The sequence below is a fragment of the Oncorhynchus tshawytscha genome, linkage group LG05 (assembly GCF_018296145.1).
Source record: "Oncorhynchus tshawytscha isolate Ot180627B linkage group LG05, Otsh_v2.0, whole genome shotgun sequence".
Taxonomy (NCBI): Eukaryota; Metazoa; Chordata; class Actinopteri; order Salmoniformes; family Salmonidae; genus Oncorhynchus; species Oncorhynchus tshawytscha.
Window position 1 is genome coordinate 80,635,590 of NC_056433.1, and position 26,499 is coordinate 80,662,088.

Sequence of the window (26,499 nt, forward strand, 5' to 3'; positions counted from 1 at the left end):
ACCAGGAACCACAGGTAATGTCCATTGAAACACATTATGAACTAGGAACCACAGGTAATGTCCCATTGAAACACATTATGAACCAGGAACCACAGGTAATGTCCATTGAAACACATTATGAACCAGGAACCACAGGTAATGTCCCATTGAAACACATTATGAACCAGGAACCACAGGTAATGTCCCATTGAAACACATTATGAACCAGGAACCACAGGTAATGTCCATTGAAACACATTATGAACCAGGAACCACAGGTAATGTCCCATTGAAACACATTATGAACCAGGAACCACAGGTAATGTCCCATTGAAACACATTATGAACCAGGAACCACAGGTAATGTCCCATTGAAACACATTATGAACTAGGAACCACAGGTAATGTCCCATTGAAACACATTATGAACTAGGAACCACAGGTAATGTCCATTGAAACACATTATGAACTAGGAACCACAGGTAATGTCCCATTGAAACACATTATGAACCAGGAACCACAGGTAATGTCCATTGAAACACATTATGAACCAGGAACCACAGGTAATGTCCCATTGAAACACATTATGAACCAGGAACCACAGGTAATGTCCCATTGAAACACATTATGAACTAGGAACCACAGGTAATGTCCATTGAAACACATTATGAATGATTTCTGATCACTGTCATTACCCATCAAAGTTTCAAATTTCTGCTCGATGAGGCTAGGCACTCCCATAAGCATGCTCATTTGCTAAATGCTAAAATATGACAACCATAAGTATGGATACTGGTCCAGCCTATTGTTTAGGTCACCCCCAACAACCAACTCTGTTTCATAACTATATGACATGCACCTGTAGCTTGGGCCGACTCACAGTTTTCACCCATTAGGGAAAGGTGGATACCTAGTCAGTTGTACAACTGAAATGTGTGTTCTGCATTTAACCCAACCCCTCTGAATCAGAGAGGTGCGGGGGGCTGCCATAATCAACATCCATGTCTTCAGCGCCCGGGAAACAGTGGGTTAACTGCCTTGCTCGGCGGCAGAACGGGGATTCGATCCAGCAACCTTTTGGTTACTGGCTAAACGCTCTAACCACTAGGCTACCATTAGCGCTCTATTCTATTCATCCTGCTGCATATGCAGTCCTGTGATCTGCCTGTAAGGCCCAGCAGGTAAGACCAGTGGCTGTGTCTATAATTGACTCCCCCAGCAGTCACCAGTGTTCACTCTGTAATTGCATTAGTGTTAATCCTGAGGATCTGGCTTCCCTGAAGTACTCCCTGCAGAAGGACTCAGCACTGTGTTCAGTTGTGTATGGCTGGAGACCAGAGGACAGGGACTGTTGGCTACTATGATGACCTGTGGTCACAATGGGATGGAACACTCAGTGGTAGTTGACATCAAGACGAGTGTATAGTTATTGGTGGGAAACCTCGAAAACCGGCGCAATGCTGCAAGTGGTAGTATGGATTTGGAGCATTCTATTGCTAAGTGCAGGTATGTGTGTAGGTTATAGGTTATAGGTTATAGATAGTTCTTTATGCCTCATGTTTGTTTGTTTGTTGTCAATAACAATATACTACTGTATGCTGCTAATGACCTTGTTATACTTATCAATCTCATTGAAATAAATTGTATGAAGTGATTATTGATCCCCGCTTTTGCTGTTTGTTTTTGCAAAGATTGAGAAAACGTCTTCGTGTCGTAGCTTTTGTTACTATGTGGTTTTCCACTGTATATATGATTGGATGTGTCTATTGGGTCTGTGGACCAGAGGTTGCCCAAAGACTTATCATTATGCAACAGGCACACGATAGTCCAGTTAGGTTTGAGTATTAACTTGACATGGTGGAGAGGATGGCGAGCTTTAGCTCACAGATAGCATCATGGGAAGGGTGGCACCGCAGGAAGCTTCCTTAAGTCTAGAGCTTAAAATCACTCATCATGTACAGTACAACGGAAGACGTGTTTATGGTGAAGATTTACATGTGTCTCCAGTAAGAAGTTATATTGTTTATGGTGAAGGTTTACATGTGTCTCCAGTAACAAGTTATAATGTGGTCATGTGCCTCAATAAGTTATATACTGTACATTATTCATGATTCAAAATAGTGCTTCAAAAGGTGAGGAGAAGAAGTATATTTTCTGTACTAGAATAGCAGGAAATGTGAAGAGTGAATATTTCACGCCTGGTACCAGCTCTTAGAGAAAAAGTAATAACGTACTTTGATTTCCATTCCTCCACAGACTAATTTCTACTGATTGTAGTATTATCGACCTACATCATCACCCAGTCTCCCTTCTCTTCCAGGTACTCTTTGTGAGGAGGTAGTGGACACGTGTGACCCCAGCCCTTGTGAGAACGGGGGTCAGTGTGAGAGCCTTGTGGGGGGCTATGTGTGCCACTGCTCTCCGCAGAACCAAGATGAGTTCCTGTACGGGGGACAGAACTGCAGCGAGGCTATGGTGGGCTGTGAGGGCCACGAGTGTCAGAACCAGGGCTCGTGTTCTCCCTTCCTGAGCGACGGCCATCATGGCTACTCCTGCCTCTGCCCCCCGGGCCTCACCGGGCCTCTCTGCCAGACCCCCACAGCCTTCTCCTTCGAGCAGAAAGGCTATTTGCTGTTGCAGAGCCCACTGCTGGCCGCGGAGGCCTCATGCAACATCACCCTGAGCTTCCGGACAGTGCTGCCCAGGGCCGTGCTCTTCCAGCGGAGCAGTGGAGGGCTGGTCCTGGGTCTGGAGCTACTGGGGGGCCAGCTGATACTCAGCCTGAGGAGGGAAGCCTTGGCTGGGGGTGGGGAAGAGGGAGAGGCCCTGCAACTTAGGCAGACCCTGGAGCTCCCTCTTAATGTGACTGATGGGGAGTGGCACTCTGTGAAGGCTGTGCTGGAGGACGGTCTGCTCAGCCTCAGGCTCCTGGATGGTGGGGTCTGTCAGGAGCAGGACTGTGAGAGCGAAGCCCGGGTCAATGGCACCCTGGCTGGGGCGGATCTTCCAGAGTCTCCCCTCCAGAACACTTTCATTGGCGGGGTGGTGGAGGCAGGAGGCGCCCTGGTCCCAGTCCCGGCCTTCATTGGCTGTCTGCGGGACGTGTTTGTGGACTCCCAGCTGGTGGTTCCGGAGGAGTGGCTGAGCGACTCGGCAGTGAACGTGACTGCAGGCTGCAGCCACAGGGACCGATGCCAGGACAGCCCCTGTGAGAACAGAGGACAGTGCATCAACCTGTGGCAGAGCTACCAGTGCCGGTGCCCCCGGCCATACGAAGGTCACGACTGTGCTGAGGGTAAGAATGGAGGAATGAGTGGAGGAGGATATGGGTAGTGAGAAAAAGGTATGGGAGCCCCCGAGATCTTCTCTAATTTCAAGGGCTAGTTTTGCCCATTACTTACATACTGTTGAAGTCGGAAATTTACATTAGGTTGGTTAGGTTGAACTTAGGTTGGAGTCATTAAAACGTGTTTTTCAACCACTCCACAAATGTATTGTTAACAAACTATAGTTTTGGCAAGTTGGTTAGGACATCTACTTTTTGTATGACACAAGTAATTTTTCCAACAATTGTTCACAGACAGATTATTTCACTTATAATTCACTGTATCACAATTACAGTGGGTCAGAAGTTAGAAGCTAAAAGCTTCTGTTAGGCTAATTGACATAATTCGAGTCAATTGGAGGTGTACCTGTGGATGTATTTCAAGGCCTACCTTCAAACTCAGTGCCTCTTTGCTTGACATCATGGGAAAATCAAAAGAAATCAGCCAAGACCACAGAAGAACAATTGTAGACCTCCAGAAGTCTGGTTCATCCTTGGGAGCAATTTCCAAACACCTGAAGGTACCATGTTCATCTGTACAAACAATAGTCGCAAGTATAAACACCAATGGATCACATAGCCGCCATACCGCTCAGGAAGGAAGATGACGTGTTCTGTCTCCTAGAGATGAACGTACTTTGATGCGAAAAGTGAAAATCAATCCCAGAACAACAGCAAAGGACCTTGTGAAGATGCTGGAGGAAACAGGTACAAAAGTATCTATATCCACAGTAAAACGAGTCCTATATCAACATAACCTGAAAGGCCGCTCAGCAAGGAAGAAGACACTGCTCCAAAACCGCCATAAAAAAGCAACTGCACATGGGGACAAAGATCATACTTTTTGGAGAAATGTCCTCTGGTCTGATGAAACAAAAATAGAACTGTTCGGCCATAATGACCATCGTTATGTTTGGAGGAAAAATGGGGAGGCTTGCAAGCCAAAGAACGGGCGGCAGGGTAGCCTAGTGGTTAGAGCGTTGGACTAGTAACCGGAAGGTTGTGAGTTCAAACCCCCGAGCTGACAAGGTACAAATCTGTCGTTCTGCCCCTGAACAGGCAGTTAACCCACTGTTCCCAGGCCGTCATTGAAAATAAGAATGTGTTCTTAACTGACTTGCCTGGTTAAATAAAGGTACAATTAAAAATTAAAAAACACCATTCCAATTGTGAAGCACAGCGTGGCAGCATCATATTGTGGGGGTGCTTTGCTGCAGGAGGGACTGGCGCACTTCACAAAATAGATGGCATCATGTGGAAGGAAAATGATGTGGATATATTGAAGCAACATCTCAAGACATCAGTCAGGAAGTTAAAGCTTGGTCGCAAATGGGTCTTCCAAATGGACAATGACCCCAAGAATACTTCCAACGTTGTGGCAAAATGGCTTAAGGATAACAAAGTCAAGGTATTGGACTGGCCATCACAAAGCCTTGACCTCAATCCCATAGAAAATGTGTAGGCAGAACTGAAAAGGCGTGTGCGAGCAAGGAGGTCCACAAACCTGACTCAGTTACACCAGCTCCTGTCAGGAGGAATGAGCCATAATTCCCCCAATTTATTGTGGGAAGCTTTGTGGGAGGCTACCCGAAACGTTTGACCCAAGCGAAACAAATTAAAGCAATGCTACCAAATACTAATTGAGTGTATTTAAACTTCTGACCCATTGGGAATGTAATGAAAGAAATAAAAGCTGAAATAAATTATTCTCTGTACTATTATTCTGACATTTCACATTCTTAAAATAAAGTGGCGATCCTAACTGACCTAAGACAGGGAATTGTTACTAGGATTAAATGTCAGGAATGTGAAAAACTGAGTTGAAATGTATTTGGCCTTGGTGTATTTTAACATCCAACTTCAACTGTATGGGAAGAAGTGGAGGGCACTCAACCAACTTGAGTTGAGGTGAAAACAAAAAAAACGTATTATATAATTTAAGCAACTATTAAAAACTTGATGTTTCATCCTTCATCGATGGCCTTTACCAGAGCCATACATAGCTTCATACCCATGCTCAAATGTATTGAACAGAACATCCTTAGTAGGCCTACATAACAGAGAGAGTGTAGAATAGAGTAGAGCAGAGCAGTCAGAAGTCACATTCAGAGATCAGCTCCCTGAAAGGATAAATGGCTTAAAGGAGGGAGGAAATCTGTGTTGGAAACGATGACGTAATGCATTGCCATGTAAGGACTTACAATACTTACACAATACAAAACACAGATTGATTTGCAATCCTAGACTCACACAAATGTCAGTGCGGAGTATACAGTACACCCAGGCAAGTCATTTCAGCCCTTTGTTTTTCTGAGAGGGATATGGGATATTATTAGCCAGTTGTCATCAAAGCAGATTAGTAATAATCTGACCGTATTTAAGGAAAGACACACAGAAACACAAACACTACACACACATCTATATGTAGATTTGAACTATAGCTCGCCTGGCTGCACCGAATGGCCCTGTGCATAAGCTACATAAGCGGTCGCTTAGGCCCCCCACCAAAAAAGGGGCCCCTCACAAAAAAATAGACTTGGTCAAATGTACTTTTCAGAGTTAGGATAGTAGGTGTAATGTGGTAGTGCATCAGCAGTTTTTCTGTTATGTCAGTCACTGACAGTCACTCCATTAGCCCATGTCAGATAAAAAATCATTTTCTATAAATTACTAGGCAAGTTAGTCTAGCCAGCTATCTAAAACTTGGAGTAATCATGGACGAATTACTGACCGGGCTCATACCCAGGGGCCCTGACATTCAGGGGGCCCCCATTAATTTTATTTGTCACCCAGATATCGTATCAACATGGTATAAATCTTGACAAAATGTTTAGAATGGCAGAATATATGTGGAATTGTGGAAAATGTACTTTGAAGCTGCTAAATGTTCTCCCTGCCCCATGGCAAATATGTGTAATTTAATGAAATTAGCTTCGAAACTGCATCATTTTGTCTCCACCTAATAGCAAAATGTGTAGAATTGCAGTAAAGTAGATTTAAAAGGCATAATGTTGTCTCCACCCGGTGGTAATGTGTAGAATTGCAGTAAAGTAGATTTAAAACGGCATAATGTTGTCTCCACCCGGTGGTAAATGTGTAGAATTGCAGAAAGATGTCTTTAAAATTGCTATATTTTCTCTACTCATTGCAAAATATGTAGAATTCTTTAGGCTGTCAAGAGGCCACTAAAAAGGTTTTGGCCCTCAGGGTGGCTCAAACCAAATCTCACCGGGTAAGGATAATTCAAGTCCTTTCTTCTCAAATGCCTACAGATCACCAACATGCCAATCTGTGTGTGTTTTTTCTCACACATGCATGTTTGCAAACATGCGTGAGTGCTTGCATGCACGAGTGTGTGTGTGTGTGTGTGTGCATATGCGTAAGTGTGTCTGTGCATGTGATTGTATTTGGCTGTGTTTACACAGGCAGCCCAATTCTGATCTTTTTTTCACTAATTGGTTTTAATAATTGGGCAAAAGATCAGAATTGGTCTGTCTCTCTCTCTCTCTGTACAGTATATGATGACCCTAACCCTGTCTCTCTCTCTGTACAGTACATGATGGTCCTAACCCTGTCTCTCTCTCTCTCTGTACAGTACATGATGACCCTAACCCTGTCTCTCTCTCTGTACAGTACATGATGGTCCTAACCCTGTCTCTCTCTCTCTCTGTACAGTACATGATGGTCCTAACCCTGTCTCTCTCTCTCTGTACAGTACATGATGGTCCTAACCCTGTCTGTACAGTACATGATGGTCCTAACCCTGTCTCTCTCTCTCTCTCTCTCTCTCTCTCTCTCTCTCTCTCTCTCTCTCTCTCTCTCTCTCTCTCTCTGTACAGTACATGATGACCCTAACCCTGTCTGTACAGTATATGATGACCCTAACCCTGTCTCTCTCTCTGTACAGTACATGATGGTCCTAACCCTGTCTGTACAGTACATGATGACCCTAACCCTGTCTCTCTCTCTGTACAGTACATGATGGTCCTAACCCTGTCTCTCTCTCTCTCTGTACAGTACATGATGGTCCTAACCCTGTCTCTCTCTCTCTGTAAGTATATGATGACCCTAACCCTGTCTCTCTCTCTGTACAGTACATGATGGTCCTAACCCTGTCTCTCTCTCTCTCTGTACAGTACATGATGACCCTAACCTTGTCTCTCTCTCTCTGTACAGTACATGATGACCCTAACCCTGTCTCTCTCTCTCTCTGTACAGTACATGATGACCCTAACCTTGTCTCTCTCTCTCTGTACAGTACATGATGACCCTAACCCTGTCTCTCTCTCTCTCTGTACAGTACATGATGACCCTAACCCTGTCTCTCTCTCTGTACAGTACATGATGGTCCTAACCCTGTCTCTCTCTCTCTCTGTACAGTACATGATGGTCCTAACCCTGTCTCTCTCTCTCTCTGTACAGTACATGATGGTCCTAACCCTGTCTCTCTCTCTGTACAGTACATGATGACCCTAACCCCGTCTCTCTCTCTGTAGAGTATGTGACGGCCCGCTTCGGCAGTGAGGACTCTCAGAGCTATGCCGTCTTCACCATCACAGACGACCCAGGAAGTGACATCACTGTCTCCCTCTTCCTGCGCACACGTCGCCACGCTGGCCTCTTATTGGTGCTCGTCAACAGCACCAGCCAATACCTGCGCCTGTGGCTGGACAAGGGACGGGTCAGAGTTCAGCTCCATAACTTTGAAACCTTGACCAGTGAGAGTGCGGTCAACGACGGAGACATCCACTTTGTGAGCATGGTGGTTGACCGTGAGCATATGGTCCTGTATGTAGCCAACCAGAAGCAGGGCTCGGTGGAGGTCAGGACGGTGGACAGTCAAATGGGAGATGTCGTGTATGTTGGGGGTCTGGCGGAGCAGAAGGCGTCAGCAGCGTTCGGGGGCTACTTCAAAGGCTGTATACAGGACCTGAGGATCAACGGAGAGAGACTGCAATTCTTCAGGCTGGACACCCCGGTGACGTCATATCCAGTCGAACTCATGGCTAACGTCACAGCGGGCTGCACTGGGGATGACTCCTGTAGTGTGAGTGGACTGATCAGTCCTTAATCCTCTCTACACTTGCCCCTCCCTGTCTGTCCCCTGTTTAACACCTGTCCTACTCTGTTCCCTGTCCTACTCTGTCCCCCCTGCCTTTTACCTGTCCTACTCTGGTCCCTGTCTTGCACCTGTCTTACTCTGGCCCTTGTCTCTCTCCTGTCCTACTCTGTCCCGTCTTTTACCTGTCCTAGTCTGTTTTCTGTCCTACTCTGTCCCTTGTTTTCTTTTACCTATCCTACTCTAGGCCTATGTCCTACTCTGTCCCCTGTCTTTTACCTGTCCTACTCTGTACCCTGTCCACTGTCCATTACCTGTCCTACTATGCACCCTGTCCTACTCTATCCCCTATATTTTACCTGTCCTACTCTGTCCCCTGTCATTCACCTGTCCTACTCAGTACCCTGTCCTACTCTGTCCCCTGTCATTCAACTGTCCTACTCTGTCCCCTGTCATTCAACTGTCCTACTCTGAACCCTGTCCTACTCTGTCCTCTGTGTTTAATCTGTCCTACTCTGTCCCCTGTGTTTAATCTGTCCTACTCTGTCCCCTGTCTTTTCCATCTGTCGTACCCTGTCCTTTCCCCATGCCATACCCAGTCCTTTCCCCATGCCATACCCAGTCCTGCCCTGTCTTTCCCTGCTCTGCACACTGCCCTGTGCCACCCATGCCTATCCCAACCATGCTCTACTAGTCTGGCTTCAGTCTGGCCCCAGTCTGGCCCCTGCCCATCCCTTCTCAGCCTTCATTATCTCACTCGTCCTCATTGTCTTAGAAAAGGATGAACGTCACCAATCCCACACAATCAAATGAAATGGTGGTTAAGGGTTAAGGGTGTTAAACAGAAGTGCTGTGATGTACTTAATGTCAAGTAGAGAGGGTGATTAAAGAAACAAAAGAGGACTGGTGGAGAAAAAGGACCTAGAAGAATACTGACAACTGTTTAGATTTGGGTTGGAGTCAGAGTTAGAGTTAGACTCAGAGTTAGAGTTAGGGTTAGGGTTAGAGTTATAGTTGGCGTTAGACTAGGAGTTAGGGTTAGAGTCAGAGTTAGCATTAGACTCAGAGTTAGGGTTAGACTGAGAGTTAGGGTTAGACTCAGAGTTAGCGTTAGACTCAGAGTTAGCGTTAGACTCAGTGTTAGAGTTAGGGTTAGAGTCACAGTTGGCGTTAGACTGAGAGTTATCATTAGACTCAGAGTTAGGGTTAGAGTCATAGTTAGGGTTAGAGTCATAGTTAGGGTTAGAGTCATAGTTAGGGTTAGACTCAGAGTTAAGGGTTAGACTCAGAGTTAGGGTTAGAGTCAGAGTTAGGTTTAGAGTCAGGGTTAGAGTCAGTTAGACTCAGAGTTATGGTTTGAGTCAGAGTTAGGGTTAGATTCAGAGTTAGGGTTGGAGTCAGTTAGGGTTAGTGTCAGAGTTAGGGTTAGAGTCAGGGTTAGAGTCAGAGTTAGGGTTAGAGTCAGTTAGACTCAGAGTTAGGGTTAGACTGAGCATTTGGGTTGGAGTCAGTTAGACTCAGAGTTAGACTCAGAGTTAGGGTTCGAGTCAGTTAGGGTTAGTGACAGAATTAGAGTCAGGGTTAGAGTAATTTAGAGTCAGAGTTAGGATTAGAGTCAGTCAGAGTTAGGGTTAGAGTCAGTCAGAGTTAGGGTTAGACTCAGAGTTAGTGTCAGGGCTAGATTATTTGACGTCATTTCAGAACATAGGCCATTGACTTAATGTCCTCCATCTCCCTCTCTATCACTCTCTATCTCCATCCCAAATCCCTACGTATGATACTACACTGAGTACACCAAACATTAGGAACACCTTCCTCATATTGAGTTGCACCTCCAGTTCTTGGTTCTTGACACTAACCAGTGTACCTGGCACCTACTACCATACCCCGTTCAATGGCACTCACATTTTTTGTCTTGCTCATTCCACCCTCTGAATGGCACACAAACACAAACTATTTCTCAATTGTCTCAAGGCTTAAAAATCATTTTTTTACACTGATTGAAGTGGATTTAACAAGTGACATCAATAAGGAATCATAGCTTTCATCTGGATTCACCTGGTCAGTCTATGTCAAGGGAAAATTCAGTGTAGGATTCGTGTATAATGGCAGACCAGAGATGCTTTCTCTATGAAAGCCTTGTCGATGCTAAGTGTTCAGTAAGCTACTAGCTGTATTAGTACAGCTGTGCTCTCTTACCCAGTCAGTCAGACATGAGCATTTATGAATAATACAAGATAACCTGTCCCTCTATGCTTTAGTTCTGATAAAATAATAATAATGTGTTTATGTTGTTCTTCTTCCTCTCCAGAGGAACCTGTGTCAGAACGGAGGGATGTGCTACTCCATGTGGGACGACTTCACTTGCACCTGCCCCCCCAACACTGCAGGGCGGCGCTGTGAGGAGGTCAAGTGGTGTGAGCTGTCACCCTGCCCCGCACGGGCAGAGTGTCACATCCTCAGCCAGGGATACGAGTGTAAGTCATTCTGCTCTAAATCTGTCGCCCGTCCGCCCATCCGTCCGTGAGGTGGGAATGGGATTAGGCCAGATTAGCCTGTGGTTGGATTATTGATGATTTACATGGCTGCCCGTCTGCCCTGTCACCCCTGTGATGAGCTGTCCTGGAATAAGGACAGAAACAACACCGTCATTCACAAGCACACTATACAGTGTTGTTGTGTATACCCAGCACACATACCTTCCTCATATCCATCCTGTTGTGGCTGATTTTCTGTTACTGTCATGACAATGTTCAATCCCAATGATAATAACTAACAATCAATAGCTCTGACCAATCCCCGAGGTTTGTAAGACCCTGGGTATAATAATAATTAGTCAAAGACTCAGTTTACGCAAAAGGTTAGTACACTTTATTCAGAGAACGCTCTAAAGTCAAGAATACAAAGACATCACTCACAAACAGTAAGTATCCTACATACATACTGTCCTGCTACCCATTCAACAAAGATTAGGGGAGGCCGTGAGAATCACTCCCCGTCATAATCATATGGTTTCAGGGTGGAATATTCTAATCATTCATGAAAATCCCTTTAACAGTTACTTGTTTATATCTGGATTTATTGCTTCACTACTACTTGTATTCCGTAGTTCGTATTCCATGACATGATTGAGGATTAAAACCTTTTTTTAAATGACCACATATTTACATAATTATCCCTTCTTCTCCTTCACAGGCTTTTCCAACGCCACTTTCCTTGACGACAGCAGTGTGCTGTCTTACCGCGGTAACGGCCGTATCCAACGCAGCCTGGCCAGCATCTCCCTCAGCATGCGCACCCGTAAACGCCACGCCGCCATCTTGCACGCTGAGAGTGGGCCGGAGTTTGTGACGGTGTCTGTGCAGGATGGCCTTCTCTTCCTTGAGCTCCAGAGCGGGGTGGGGGAGGGTTCCTCCACAGTGTCCCTCAGCAGTCGGAGGAGGGTCAGTGACGGGGAGTGGCACAGCATCCACCTCTTCATGGTCACCCCCTGGGCAGAGGCATCCCGCTGGACCATGGTGCTGGATGAGGAGGCGGAGGAGGCAGGGACCTCCAGCAGCGAAGGGGGCAACCTGGACTTCCTCAGGGAGGAGGTGGACATCCTGCTGGGGGGGCTGGGGCCCGAGGCTGGCTGGAGCCTAGTGGGGTGCCTGGGGACCGTGGAGGTGGGGGGCATCGCCCTGCCTTACTATAGCCCTTCAGAGGTCAACCTTCCCCGGACTCAGGAGGAGCAGTTCCTGCGGACATCCCCCAGCCCACCCATGGACGGGTGCAGTGGAGGCCCGGTGTGCCAGCCCAGCCCATGTGTGAACAGAGGCAGCTGCCAGGACCTCTGGAACCTGTTCAACTGTAGCTGTGACGAGGGCTGGGCCGGACGCCGTTGTGAGCTCAACACAGACACCTGCGCCTCCAACCCCTGTATCCATGGCAACTGTAGCGTTCAGGGGCTGGCATACAAGTGTTCCTGTGAGTTTGGCTACACTGGTATGAACTGTGAGGAGGAGGTGGATGTGTGTGAGAACCATCTATGTGCTCATGGAGGGACGTGTCTACATGGAGTGAACAAGTACGCCTGTCTGTGTGCTGAGAACTACACCGGACCTTACTGCAAGTGAGTCATATGGCTGGGGTCAGGAATGGAATGAAATGTAGTATTTATTTTTATACAAAGGACTAAATGCAACAGAAAACCATCACCTCATTCTGAAACATTGTCACCAAATTGTTATTGCTTTTATGTTATTTTTGTCTGTCAAGTTTGTTTAAGTCCCTTTGAGTTTCTAATTTTATAAAATATTAAGTTTGAAGTCTACAAATAGACTACAAATAGACTACAAATAGACTACAAATAGACTACAAATAGACTACAAATAGTCTACAAATAGACTACAAATAGTCTACAAATAGTCTACAAATAGACTACAAATAGACTACAAATAGACTACAAATAGACTACAAATAGTCTACAAATAGACTACAAATAGACTACAAATAGTCTACAAATAGACTTTAATAACTGGCAGTGGAAACAATAACATCATGAAACAATATTTCATATTTTGAAAATGGGTTCTGCAACTTGTACATTTCAATGAGATAAAAGTTGAATCAATGCATCTCCATGCAACTTCACCAACGTGATATACAGGACAGGACACCAGCGGGACTCTCTTTTAGTGATATACAGGACAGGACACCAGCGGGACTCTCTTTCAGTGATATACAGGACAGGACACCAGCGGGACTCTCTTTCAGTGATATACAGGACAGGACTCTCTTTCAGTGATATACAGGACGGGACTCTCTTTTAGTGATATACAGGACGGGACTCTCTTTTAGTGATATACAGGACGGGACTCTCTTTTAGTGATATACAGGACAGGACACCAGTGATATACAGGACAGGACTCTCTTTTAGTGATATACAGGACGGGACTCTCTTTCAGTGATATACAGGACAGGACACCAGCGGGACTCTCTTTTAGTGATATACAGGACAGGACACCAGCGGGACTCTCTTTTAGTGATATACAGGACGGGACTCTCTTTCAGTGATATACAGGACAGGACACCAGCGGGACTCTCTTTCAGTGATATACAGGACGGGACTCTCTTTCAGTGATATACAGGACAGGACACCAGCGGGACTCTCTTTTAGTGATATACAGGACGGGACTCTCTTTCAGTGATATACAGGACAGGACACCAGCGGGACTCTCTTTTAGTGATATACAGGACGGGACTCTCTTTCAGTGATATACAGGACAGGACACCAGCGGGACTCTCTTTTAGTGATATACAGGACGGGACTCTCTTTCAGTGATATACAGGACAGGACACCAGCGGGACTCTCTTTTAGTGATATACAGGACGGGACTCTCTTTCAGTGATATACAGGACAGGACACCAGCGGGACTCTCTTTTAGTGATATACAGGACGGGACTCTCTTTCAGTGATATACAGGACAGGACACCAGCGGGACTCTCTTTTAGTGATATACAGGACGGGACTCTCTTTCAGTGATGTACAGGACAGGACACCAGCGGGACTCTCTTTTAGTGATATACAGGACGGGACTCTCTTTCAGTGATATACAGGACGGGACTCTCTTTCAGTGATATACAGGACAGGACACCAGCGGGACTCTCTTTTAGTGATATACAGGACGGGACTCTCTTTCAGTGATATACAGGACAGGACACCAGCGGGACTCTCTTTTAGTGATATACAGGACGGGACTCTCTTTCAGTGATATACAGGACAGGACACCAGCGGGACTCCCTTTTAGTGATATACAGGACAGTATACCAGCGAGACCCCCTTTTAGTGATATACAGGACAGGACACCAGCGGGACTCCCTTTTAGTGATATACAGGACAGGACACCAGCGGGACTCCCTTTTAGTTTTACAACACACTAAGGCAAAAGGAGATCTTCTAAATGTTCAGATGTGTATAAGGCACTGAAACCATGCATGAACTGCGTGTTTTACTTGTTACATGTCTGTTGTACTAAACGTCATATGGCTATGGCTCTAGTGTGTCGCTGTAGTGTACTGCGTAATCAGTTCCCTGGTGGTTCAGTGCTACTGCCTCTCCTCTTTTGTTAGTTTCGGAGCATCATCGAGGGAATTCCTCCATTCATTTATCTTGTAAACACACACTGTCTCTCACGCGCACTTTCAACACTCTCTCTCACGTGCACTTTCAACACTCTCTCTCACGCGCACTTTCAACACTCTCTCACACGCACTTTCAACACTCTCTCTCACGCGCACTTTCAACACTCTCTCTCACGCGCACTTTCAACACTCTCTCTCACGCGCACTTTCAACACTCTCTCTCACGCGCACTTTCAACACTCTCTCTCACGTGCACTTTCAACACTCTCTCTCACGTGCACTTTCAACACTCTCTCTCACGTGCACTTTCAACACTCTCTCTCTATCTCACATCGCTCCTTCACAAGGACATTTTTGAAACAGCCTCCATCACTAAGCTATAATTAAAGAGTTTACATCCTAAATCAAACTTTTTCTTCTGTGTATCTCTCTCTCTCTCTCTGTCTCCTCTATCTCTCTCCCTCCAGTGATCGCGTTGAGGAAATTCCATGGTACATAGTAGTCAACAGGAATGTGTAAGTTGTTTTTTCATTATTTGCTTAGTCCTCTCACTCCTCCCTACCTATTTCAAGAAATGCCATATCAACCAGCCTACAAATGGGATGTTGTAAGTCCCATAGAGCAGGACTGAGTCCATGATGTGTTAAGTTCTGGTTTAATGTCCTGTAGTTTAGGAGCAGTAGGGGGTCTATCACCCCCTAAACCCCGTAGTCTCCCAGTGGGGAGACAGACAGTACCCCCCCACTCCCCCTAGTTCTCAAATAAACCCCCTTACACAAGTACCCAATAACCCCGGCCCCACATTGTCACTCCTGGGCACCGCCCGCCTCCCAACCGCGCACGCGCGCACAGACACACACACACACACTCTCTCTCTCTAGAGAAGTGTGCCTGTCTGATGGTTTGTCCTGTCTGATGGGTTGTCCTGTCTGAAGGTTTGTCCTGTCTGATGGTTTGTCCTGTCTGATGGGTTGTCCTGTATGTGTTTGCGTTTCTGCTCAGTCGGCCCAAGCTGCCAGTGTCTGTCTGTGGAGATGAAACCAGAAACTACACCTGCTTCAACTCAGGGAACTGCACCGAGAGAGAGCTGTCCTGTGACTGTCTACCCGGCTTCACAGGGCACCGGTAAGAGATAGAGGGAAGGGGTAGAGAACTGCACCAGAGAGAGAGCTGTCCTGTGACTGTCTACCCGGCTTCACAGGGCACCAGTAAGAGATAGAGGGAAGGGGTAGAGAACTGCACGAGAGAGAGCTGTCCTGTGACTGTCTACCTGGCTTCACAGGGCAGCAGTAAAAGACAGAGGGAGAAAGAGAAGGAAACAGAGGGAGGAAGGGGTAGATGGGATGGGAGGGATAAAGGAAGAAAATATACCCAGAATATAGGTGAACTTTGTAAAACATACACACAGAACACATACATTACACACAGACCACATGATGTTGTGTGTCTGTTTTTCTGACCCTCTCTCGGCCTCTGTCTCTGTGTCTGTACTGTGTAGCTGTGAGCAGGAGGTGGATGAGTGCAAGTCCAACCCCTGTCTGAATGGGGGCTACTGCCGAAACCTCATCAACAAGTACCACTGTGTGTGTGACATGAGTTTCGCCGGGGACAATTGCCAGATCGACGTAAGCGACATTTACTTTTACGTGGCCGTTCTGCTCTGGCAGAACCTCTTCCAGCTACTCTCCTACCTTATCCTGCGACTCGATGACGACCCTGAGATCGACTGGGGAGGGCAGGACGACTGAGAGAGTGTGTGTTTGTGTGTTTGTTTGTGTGTGTGTGTGTGTGTGTGTGTGTGTGTGTGTGTGTTGTGTGTGTGTGTGTGTGTGTGTGTGTGTGTGTGTGTGTGTGTGTGTGTGTGTGTGTGTGTGTGTGTGTGTGTGTGTGTGTGTGTGTGTAGCTTGTAGTGGAAGCTTAAGACTTTTGGTGGTGGGTGTTTCATTGTTAAATGCCTGTCCAATGAAAAACCGTGTGTGAGTACTGTTATATCTGTGTCTGTTTTACAGTACCACCAGGGTTCCCAGAGAGGGTTCTCTTAACCGGGTGTTAAGGGGTTGAATCTGGCCGTGACAGCTGACCACTACGTACTTGATTTAGCCTTAGAAAGGAGTCTTTAAAAAACAATTGGGGTTGTTCCTAAACTGCGCCAATTAGAAATTGGAGCCGTGGGCCAGACTGAAGGTCTCTGACTGTTCAGAGATACAGTATGTACACTAATGTTCAAACGTTTGTGGTCACTTATAAATGTCCTTGTTTTTGAAAGAAAAGCTATTTTTTTTGTCCATTAAAATAACATCAAATTGATCAGAAATACAGTGTAGACATTGTTAATGTTGTAAATGACTATTGTAGCTGGAAACGGCAGATTTTTTATGGAATATCAACATTGGCGTACAGAGGCCAATTATCAGCAACCATCACTCCTGTGTTCCAATGGCACGCTGTGTTAGCTAATCCAAGTTGATCCTTTTAAAAGGCTAATTGATCATTAGAAAACCCTTTTGTCATGTTAGCATGGCTGAAAACTGTTGTTATGATTAAATAAGCAATAAAACTAGTTGAGTATCTGGAGCATCAGCATTTGTGGGTTCGATTACAGGCTTAACATCGCCAGAAACAAAGACCTTCCTTCTGGAACTCGTCAGTCTATTCTTGTTCTGAGAAATTAAGGCTATTCCATGTGAGAATTTGCCAAGAAACTGAAGATCTCATACAACCCTGTGTACTACTCCCTTCACAGAACAGCGCAAACTGGCTCTAACCAGAATAGAAGGAAGAGTGGGAGGCCCCGGTGCACAACTGAGCAAGAAGACAAGTACATTAGAGTGTCTAGTTTGAGTAACAGACACCTCACAAGTCCTCAACTGGCAGCTTCATTAAATAGTACCCACAAAACACCAGTCTCAACGTCAACAGTGAAGAGGCGACTCCGGGATGCTGGCCTTCAAGGCAGAGTTCCTCTGTCCAGTGTCTGTGTTCTTTTGCCCATCTTAATCATCACCAAAGCCCCCTCAGACCATCACATTTCCTCCACCATGCTTGACAGATGGCGTCAAACGCTCCTCCAGCATCTTTCAAGTTTTTCTGCGTCTCACGAATATTCCTCTTTGTGATCCGAACACCTCAAACTTAGATTAGTCTGTCCATAACACTCTGTCCAGAATCTTCTTCTGTCCAGTGTCTGTATTATTTTGCCCATCTTAATCTTTTCTTTTTATTGGCCAGTCTGAGATATGGCTTTTTCTTTGCAACTCTGCCTAGAAGGCCAGCATCCCGGAGTCTTATGGCTTGGGGGTGAAAACTGTTGAGAAGCCTTTTGGTCCTAGACTTGGCCCTCCGGTACCGGTTGCCATGCAGTAGTAGAGAGAACAGTCTATGACTGGGGTGGCTGGGGTCTTTGACAATTTTTAGGGCCTTCCTCTGACACTGCCTGGTGTAGAGGTCCTGGACGGCAGGCAGCTTAGCCCCAGTGATGTACTGGGCCGTACGCACTACCCTCTGTAGTGCCTTGTGGTTGGAGGACGAGCAGTTGCCGTAACAGGCAGTGATGCAACCAGTCAGGATGCTCTCGATGTTGCAGCTGTAGAACCGTTTGAGGATCTGAGGACCCATGCCAAATCCTTTTAGTTTCCTGAGAGGGAATAGGCTTTGTTGTGCCCTCTTCATGACTGTCTTGGTGTGTTTGGATCATTCTAGTTTGTTGGTGATGTGGACACCAAGGAACTTGAAGCTCTCAACCTGCTCCACTACAGCCTCGTCGATGAGAATGGGGGCATGCTCGGTCCTCCTTTTCCTGTAGTCCACAATCATCTCCTTAGTCTTGGTTACGTTGAGGGATAGGTTATTATTCTGGCACCACCCGGCCAGGTCTCTGACCTCCTCCCTAAAGGCTGTGTTGTCGCTTTTGGTGATCAGGCGTGTTAAGGGGTTGAATCTGGCCGTTGTGACGTCTGCAAACTTAATGATGGTGTTGGAGTCGTGCCTGGCCACGAAGTCGTGGGTGAACAGGGAGTACAGGAGGGGACTGATCACACCACTGAGGGGCCTCCGTGTTGAGGATCGGTGTGCCATATGTGTTGCTACCTACCCTCACCACCTGGAGGGGCGGCCCATCAGGAGGTCCAGGATCCAGTTGCAGAGGGAGGTGTTTAGTCCCAGGATCCTTAGCTTAGTGATTACGCAGGTGTTCCTTTTGTCTAGGCGGGAAAGGGCAGTGTGGAGTGCAATAGAGATGCCTTCATCTGTGGATCTGTTTGGGCTGTATGCAAATTGGAGTGGGTCAAAGGTTTCTAGGATAATGGTGTTGATGTGAGCCTGACCAACCTTTCAAAGCACTTCGTGGCTATGGACGTGAGTGCTATGGGTCTGTAGTGATTTAGGCAGGTTGCCTTAGTGTTCCTGGGCACAGGGACTATGATGGTCTGCTTGAAACATGTTGGTATTACAGACTCAATCAGGGACATGTTGAAAATGTCAGTGAAACACCTGTCAGTTGGTCAGCACATGCCCGGAGCACATGTCCTGGTAATCCGTCTGGCCTTGTGAATGTTGACCTACAGAGAGCATGATCACACAGTTGTCCGGAACGGCTGATGCTCTCATGCATGCCTCCGTGTTGCTTGCCTCAAAGCGAGCATAGAAGTGATTTAGCTCGTCTATTAGGCTCGTGCCACTGGGCAGCTCGCGGCTGTGTTTCCCTTTGTAGTCTGTAATAGTTTGCAAGCCCTGCCACATAAGATGAGCATCGCAGCCGGTGTAGTACGATTCAATCTTAGCCCTGTATTGACTCTTTGATGCCTGTTTGATGGTTCGCCGGAGGGCATAGCAGGATTTCTTATAAGCTTCCGGGTTAGAGTCCCGGCAGCTCTACCCTTTAGCTCAGTGCGAATGTTGCCTGTAATCCATGGCTTCTGGTTGGGGTATGCACGTACAGTAACTGTGGGGATGACGTCCTCGATGCACTGATTGATAAAGTCAGTGACTGATGTGGTGTACTCCTCAATGCCATCGGAAGAATCCCGGAACATGTTCCAGTCTGTGCTAGCAAAACAGTCCTGTAGTTTAGCATCTGCTTCATCTGGCCTCTTTTTTATAGACCGAGTCACTGGTGTTTCCTTCATTAATTTTTTCTTGTAAGCATGAATCAGGAGGATATAATTGTGGTGAGATTTACCAAATGGATGGCGAGGGAGAGCTTTGTACGCGTCTTTATGTGTGGAGTACAGTTGATCTAGAATTTCTTTCCCTCTGGTTGCACAATTACCATGTTGATAGAAGTTAGGTAGAACTGATTTACATTTCCCTGCATTAAACTCTCTGGCCGCCTCTGGGTGAGCGGTTTCCTGTTTGCTTATTTCCTTATACAGCTGACTGAGTGCGGTCTTAGTGCCAGCATCCGTCTGTGGTGGTTAACAAACAGCCACGAAAGTATAGATGAAAACTCTCTTGGCAAATAGTGTGGTCTGCAGTTTATCATAAGATAGGTGAGCAAAATCTAGAGACTTGCACCAGCTGTTGTTTACAAATATGCACAGACCCCCCCAGCGTATATCCCGCTCGCTGAATATCCATGTCATCATTCAGCCACGATTCTGTGAAACATAAGATGTTACAGTTTTTGATGTCCCGTTAGTAGGATATTCGTGATCGTACCTCGTCTAATTTATTGTCCAATGATTGCACGTTGGCGAGTAATATTGACAGTAACGGCAGCTTTCCCACTCGTCTTCAGCGGATCCTTACGAGGCAACGTAACGTAATGTTATTTTAATGGATAAAAAATTTGCTTTTCTTTCAAAAACAAGGACATTTATAAGTGACCCCAAACTTTTGAACGGTATTGTATGTGTGAAAGTACAACTTAGTTATTGGTTTAATTCTGTTATATATTGTTGAGGTGAGCTACATTTAAATGGATTTATCTTATTTTTCTGAAAAGAGCACAGAGCTGTTATTGTGCCTTAAAAACAACACGTTTTCTATAGGCAGCATATTTTTTAATAAAGATGTGTGATTTTTGAATATGCTCTTTGTTGGATATGGCAATATGAATATCCTTTGGGCGATGGCGCTATGCTAACACAACGCAGGTAGCATTATATTTAAGCAATAAGGCCCGAGGAGGTGTGGTATATGGCCAATTTACTACGGATAAGGGCTGTTCTTTATGCACGACACAAAGCAGAGTGCCTGGATTACAGCCCTTAGCCCTTAGCCGTGCTATATTCACCATATTCCACAAACCCCTTGCTGTTATAAACTGGTTACCTACGTAATTAGAACTGTAAAAATATGTTTGTTTTTTGTCATTACCCATGGTAAACAGTCTGATAATCTATGGCTTTCAGCCTATCAGCATTCATGGCTCGAACCACCTGGTTTATAATGTACATTAGACTGGGCTAGACAGAAACTGTAATAAAGGGAATTTTCCAAATGGAACAAATGGAAAATAAGACACTGGTTTTGCAATTGCACAAGCTAGTCAGTGTATAAGCACAATTTCCCGAAAGGAATGTTATTTCTTATTGAAAAACTTTTGCACTTTTGGAAAAGTATAGGGTGTTTTCTGAGATTAATCTCACTTACAATATCTGGTAAGCCTCGTGTTCATTTATACTTTGTATTCCTTGAGGATGATGGTACTGTCCTGATACTGTATGAGGTGTAGCTAGAGAGATGGCCCTAGGCCCTTGAAGGCAATGATCACACCTAAACGTTTATTCATTTGAAACTCTGTCACACATTCCCTGTTGTTGTCTAGACCTAAAAATATGTTTGTCTCTTTGTCCGTCTGTCTCTATGTGCATGTCTCTGCATGTTTGTCTCTATGTGCATGTCTCTGCATGTTTGTCTCTATGTGCATGTCTCTGCATGTTTGTCTCTATGTCCAGCTCTCTGTCTGTCTGTCTGTCTCTATGTGCATGTCTCTGCATGTTTGTCTCTATGTCCAGCTCTCTGTCTGTCTGTCTGTCTGTCTGTCTGTCATGTCTCTATGTTTGTCATGTCTCTGTCATGTTTGTCTCTATGTCTGTCAGCTCTGTCTGTCTGTCTGTCTGTCTGTCTGTCTGTCTGTCTGTCTGTCTGTCTGTCTGTCTGTCTGTCTGTCTGTCTGTCTCTATGTGCATGTCTCTGCATGTTTATCTCTATGTCCAGCTCTCTGTCTGTCTGTCTCTATGTGCATGTCTCTGCATGTTTGTCTCTATGTCCAGCTCTCTGTCTGTCTGTCTGTCTCTATGTGCATGTCTCTGCATGTTTATCTCTATGTCCAGCTTTCTGTCTGTCTCTATGTGCATGTCTCTGCATGTTTGTCTCTATGTCCAGCTCTCTGTCTGTCTCTGTCTGTTTCTATGTCTGTCTGTCATCCATCACATCTGTCTGGCTGTCTCTGCCTGACTCTCTGTCCGTCTGTCTGTCTTTGTCCATCTCTCTGTCTGTTCTTTCGTGTCTTCTTTAAACAAGTATGTCTCTATGTCCATCTCTCTGTCTGTCCATCTTTATGTCCATCTCTCTGTCTGTTTTCAAATAAACATTTCCTGTCTTTTCACCTTCAATCTGTTGTTTGTCCTCCTTTCACTTCCTGTCTTCATTTATCCAACATCAAGTAGTTATGTCACTGGTCAGTACTGGGTGGGTTTACCAGTCATCCGATGAGCTGTGTGGTATCCAAACATAGTTACCTAATCTCTCTTAACAGGATACACAGAGAGAAGTGACCTCTTGATAACCTCACACATACTGTACACACGCAAACCTTTCCATTCCGTGTGTGCATGAATGTGCACGTCAATATGCCTGCAAGTGTGTGTAGGTGTGTGGTGTGTGTGTGTGTGTGTGTGTGTGTGTGTGTGTGTGTGTGTGTGTGTGTGTGTGTGTGTGTGTGTGTGTGTGTGTGTGTGTGTGTGTGTGTGTGTGTGTGTGTGTGTGTGTGAAGTAGCTGAGACCCAAGGAAGAGGAAAGGAAAGATAAAGTTGAGAGAAATAGTGAATCTTCTCTCAGTGGCTTTACTGATGTGTCTCTCTTCAGAGAGAAAGAGAGAGAGCATGAGAGGGAGAATGAGAGAGAGAGAATAGAGGGTGTTGTAGAGGGTGAAGGTCTGATGAAGATGGGAGAAAGAAGAGAGAGACTAGTGTGTTAGCGTGTTTCTTCCCCTTTTATCATATTCTGTCCTGTCACCCGATCTGATTAACATCCATTGTTGAATTCTGATTGGGAACTTTTAAAAGTGGAAAATGTTTGAATTTTAATGTGTTACTAACTGTTCTGTGAAGCCTATTTCAAAGTAGAGGTCTTCACGGATCTTTCCGAATCCTATTGCACGAGATCCGGGATCCCACATTATGTAGTTAACCCACGGATCCCCGGTCGGATCCCGCTCGGTGGCCACGGATCCCCGGTCGGATCCCGCTCGGTGGCCACGGATCCCCGGTCGGATCCCGCTCGGTGGCCACGGATCCCCGGTCGGATCCCGCTCGGTGACCACGGATCCCCGGTCGGATCCCGCTCGGTGACCACGGATCCCCGGTCGGATCCCGCTCGGTGGCCACGGATCCCCGGTCGGATCCCGCTCGGTGGCCACGGATCCCCGGTCGGATCCCGCTCGGTGGCCACGGATCCCCGGTCGGATTCCGCTCGGTGGCCACGGATCCCCGGTCGGATCCCACTCGGTGACCACGGATCTGTGTAGAAAAATATGTGAAATACCGACCGGATCCAAAATGATATTTGAAGAGTTTCGTTCCTAAACAGCAGACGCAAATTTTACACATTAAGATTGTATTCTCCTAAATGACTGTCATGGGTCCCCTTTCATCAAACCAAATGTGCCAATATCATGTTGTGACAAAATGCTATATTCTCTTGATGAAAATAAGCCACTGCACATCGGTAAGATCGGCTACTTGTTGTGGAAGAGGAGGAGGACACAGCGGAAAAGAGTGATAGCCCCTAGTCTATAAAGTCTACAGAATGTTAGGGTACAGCCAAACGTGAATGCCAGGTAGCCTAGTGGTTAGAGTGTTGGGATAGTAACTGAATGGTTGCTGTATAGAATCCCCGAGCTGACAAGGTAAAAATCTATCATTCTGCCCCTGAGCAAGGCAGTTAGCCCACTGTTCCCCGGACGCCGAAATGTGGATGTCGATTTAAGGCAGCACCCTGCTCCTCTCTGATTCAGAGGTTTTGGGTTGAATGAGGAAGACGCGTTTCAGTTGAAGGCATTCAGTTGTACAACTCTGACCTTTCCCTGCTATTCGCTGCTCTGAGTCTGGCACATGATGATCATCACATAAAAAATAGTTTCTGAAACATTGAATCGCTCTTTGCTGAAGGAAAGAGAGTACAGAGAGGAAAAACCAACAGGCAAATCTTCATTTATCCACATTATATGGAGGGGGAAAATACCTTAGCTATTTAATTGAATTGTTTTATTTATTCAATTTACTTGTTTATTTAGGCTATCCAATTTATTTGTTTAGACTTCACCTATTTAGTAGGCTGTTTTGATATTTTATTTTGATATTTTGGGGAATGCTGATGGGAGCCTATTCTAAATGGGTTTTGAATTTGAAGCGTGCTGGTCTAACAGGCTTAGCCTAACTTCAGTCTAAATCAATGTTGATCAAAACAGTTAAATAGGCTAGATTGTAATGTTGCTCAGTACAACAATAAGCCTACAGAATATTATGTTACAGACAAAAGTTAACTACTATTCGCTGCTCTCAGTCTGGCATGTGATGATCATCACATAAAAAGATCCTTCTTCTGTATTTATAAAGCCCTTCGTACATCAGCTGATATCTCAAAGTGCTGTACAGAAACCCAGCCTAAAACCCCAAACAGCAAGCAATGCAGGTGTAGAAGCACGGTGGCTAGGAAAAACTCCCTAGAAAGGCCAAAACCTAGGAAGAAACCTAGAGAGTTATGTGAGCTGTGTGGGGTGGCCAGTCCTCTTCTGGCTGTGCCGGGTGGAGATTATAACAGAACATGGCCAAGATGTTCAAATGTTCATAAATGACCAGCATGGTCGAATAATAATAAGGCAGAACAGTTGAAACTGGAGCAGCAGCACGGTCAGGTGGACTGGGGACAGCAAGGAGTCATCATGTCAGGTAGTCCTGGGGCATGGTCCTAGGGCTCAGGTCCTCCGAGAGAGAGAAAGAAAGAGAGAATTAGAGAGAGCATATACAGACCAGACCCAATTTTGATCCGATTTTCTCTCAGCTCGGACAAGTTTTGGAAAACGGATCCAATTCGGGTTCATATTGAAATTCTGGGGCCCGAGGAGTCCTCTATTTCAAAGCCTCCTCGCCCACCCAGAGAGACAATGAGGTTAATCCATTTCTTTTTCCATTAGATCCTAAGATACCAACTCAAAGACCCTAGTGGTGACACACACACACACACACACACACACACACACACACACACACACACACACACACACACACACACACACACACACACACCAAATTCAACAACTTCAACATTCTCCTCAGATCTGGCATATTCCACAATATTTGGAACCAAGGTCTTAATCACCCCAGTAATTACCGCGGAATCTGTGTCAACATTCATTTCGGGAAAATACTCTGCAATATCATCGACAGCAGACTCCAACATTTCCTCAGTGAAAACAATGTCAAATAGGCTTCTTACCAAAATACCATACAACAGACCACATTTTTTATACATTTGCTAAAATGTTGAACAACCTTTTTTCGGTTTGTCATCGTGGGTATTGTGATGTCATTATGGGGTATTGTGTGTAGATTCCTGAGGATTTTTTTTTTATGTAATCAATTTAGAATAAGGCTGTAACGTAACAAAATGTGGAAAAATTCAAGGGGTCTGAATACTTTCCTAAGGCACTGTACACACCCTGCACACTCTAATTGACAAACGATAATAAGTGTGTGGTCAATAAATACACAGATTTCTTCCCTGGGGGTTGGGGGGGAGACAGGGATTCAGCTTGAGCACCACCCTCTTCAGAATTTACATAAATTAATTGGCAAGGGCACTAGAACAGTCTGCAAAACCAGACCTCAATAATCTAAATGAAAATGTCTACTTTTTGCAGATGATCTGGTTGTTCTGTCCCCAACCAAGGAGGACCTACAGCAGCACCTAGAACTTCTGCACAGATTCTGTCAGACTTGGGCCCTGACAGAGAATCTCAGTAATTCAAAACAAACATAAATTCTATCTATTGGCCTAGGACATCAAAGAATTATACCTACCTCGTCCTAAACATCAGCACCACAGGTAACTTCCACAAGGCTGAGACAAGACAAGAAGGGCCTTCTATGCCATCAAAAGGAACATAAAATTCGACATACCAATTAGGATCTGGCAAAAAATACTTTAATCAGTTATAGAACCCATTGCTCTTTATGGTTGTGAGGTCTGGGATCCCTCAACAACCAAGAATTCACAAAATGGGACAAAACCCAACTGAGACTCTGCATGCAGAATTCACCAAAAAATATCATCAGAGTGCAACGCAAACCCCTAAATAATCCATGCAGAGCAGAATTAGGACTATACCCACAGGTTATCAATTTCCAGAAAAGAGAAGTGGTTCTGGGGCTAATACAAACAGACCCCACAGAGCCCCAGGACAGCAACACAATTAGACCCAACCAAATTATGAGAAAACTAGGAGAGGAGAACTACTTGACACATTGGAAAGAATCAACCAAAAAACAAAGCAAATTGTAATGCTACCTTTCCCTAAACAGAAAGTACACAATGGCAGAATACCTGACCAGTGTGAGTGACCCAAAACTAAGAAAAGTCTAGACTCAGTGAGCATTGCCTTGCTATTGAAAGAGGCCACCGCGGACAGACCTAGTTCTCAAGAGAAGACAGGCTATGTGCACACTGCCCACAAAACGAGGTGGAAACTGAGCTGCACTTCCTGTCCTCCTGCCAAATGTATGACCACATTAGAGACACATATTTCCCTCAGATTACACAAACATGCAAAGAAGTTGAACACAAATGACAT

General features: G+C 45.5%; 1 protein-coding gene across 3 annotated transcripts in view; it reads left to right on the forward strand.

The window, feature by feature from the left end:
* The window catches only part of crb1 (crumbs cell polarity complex component 1), a 54,426-nt gene that overhangs the window by 21,249 nt on the left and 6,678 nt on the right, over nt 1-26,499 (forward strand). The window contains exons 1-8 of one of the 3 annotated variants that reach the window (XM_042322474.1): nt 1,302-1,485; nt 2,300-3,274; nt 7,801-8,351; nt 10,675-10,840; nt 11,559-12,474; nt 14,954-15,001; nt 15,489-15,611; nt 15,985-16,111. In XM_042322474.1, coding sequence (XP_042178408.1) covers nt 1,437-1,485; nt 2,300-3,274; nt 7,801-8,351; nt 10,675-10,840; nt 11,559-12,474; nt 14,954-15,001; nt 15,489-15,611; nt 15,985-16,111 — 2,955 coding nt within the window. In that variant the 5' untranslated portion in view covers nt 1,302-1,436. Of the gene's footprint in view, nt 1-1,301; nt 1,486-2,299; nt 3,275-7,800; nt 8,352-10,674; nt 10,841-11,558; nt 12,475-14,953; nt 15,002-15,488; nt 15,695-15,984; nt 16,112-26,499 lie in introns of those variants that run through there. The other 2 variants (XR_006083483.1, XM_042322473.1) reach the window with 2 other exon arrangements.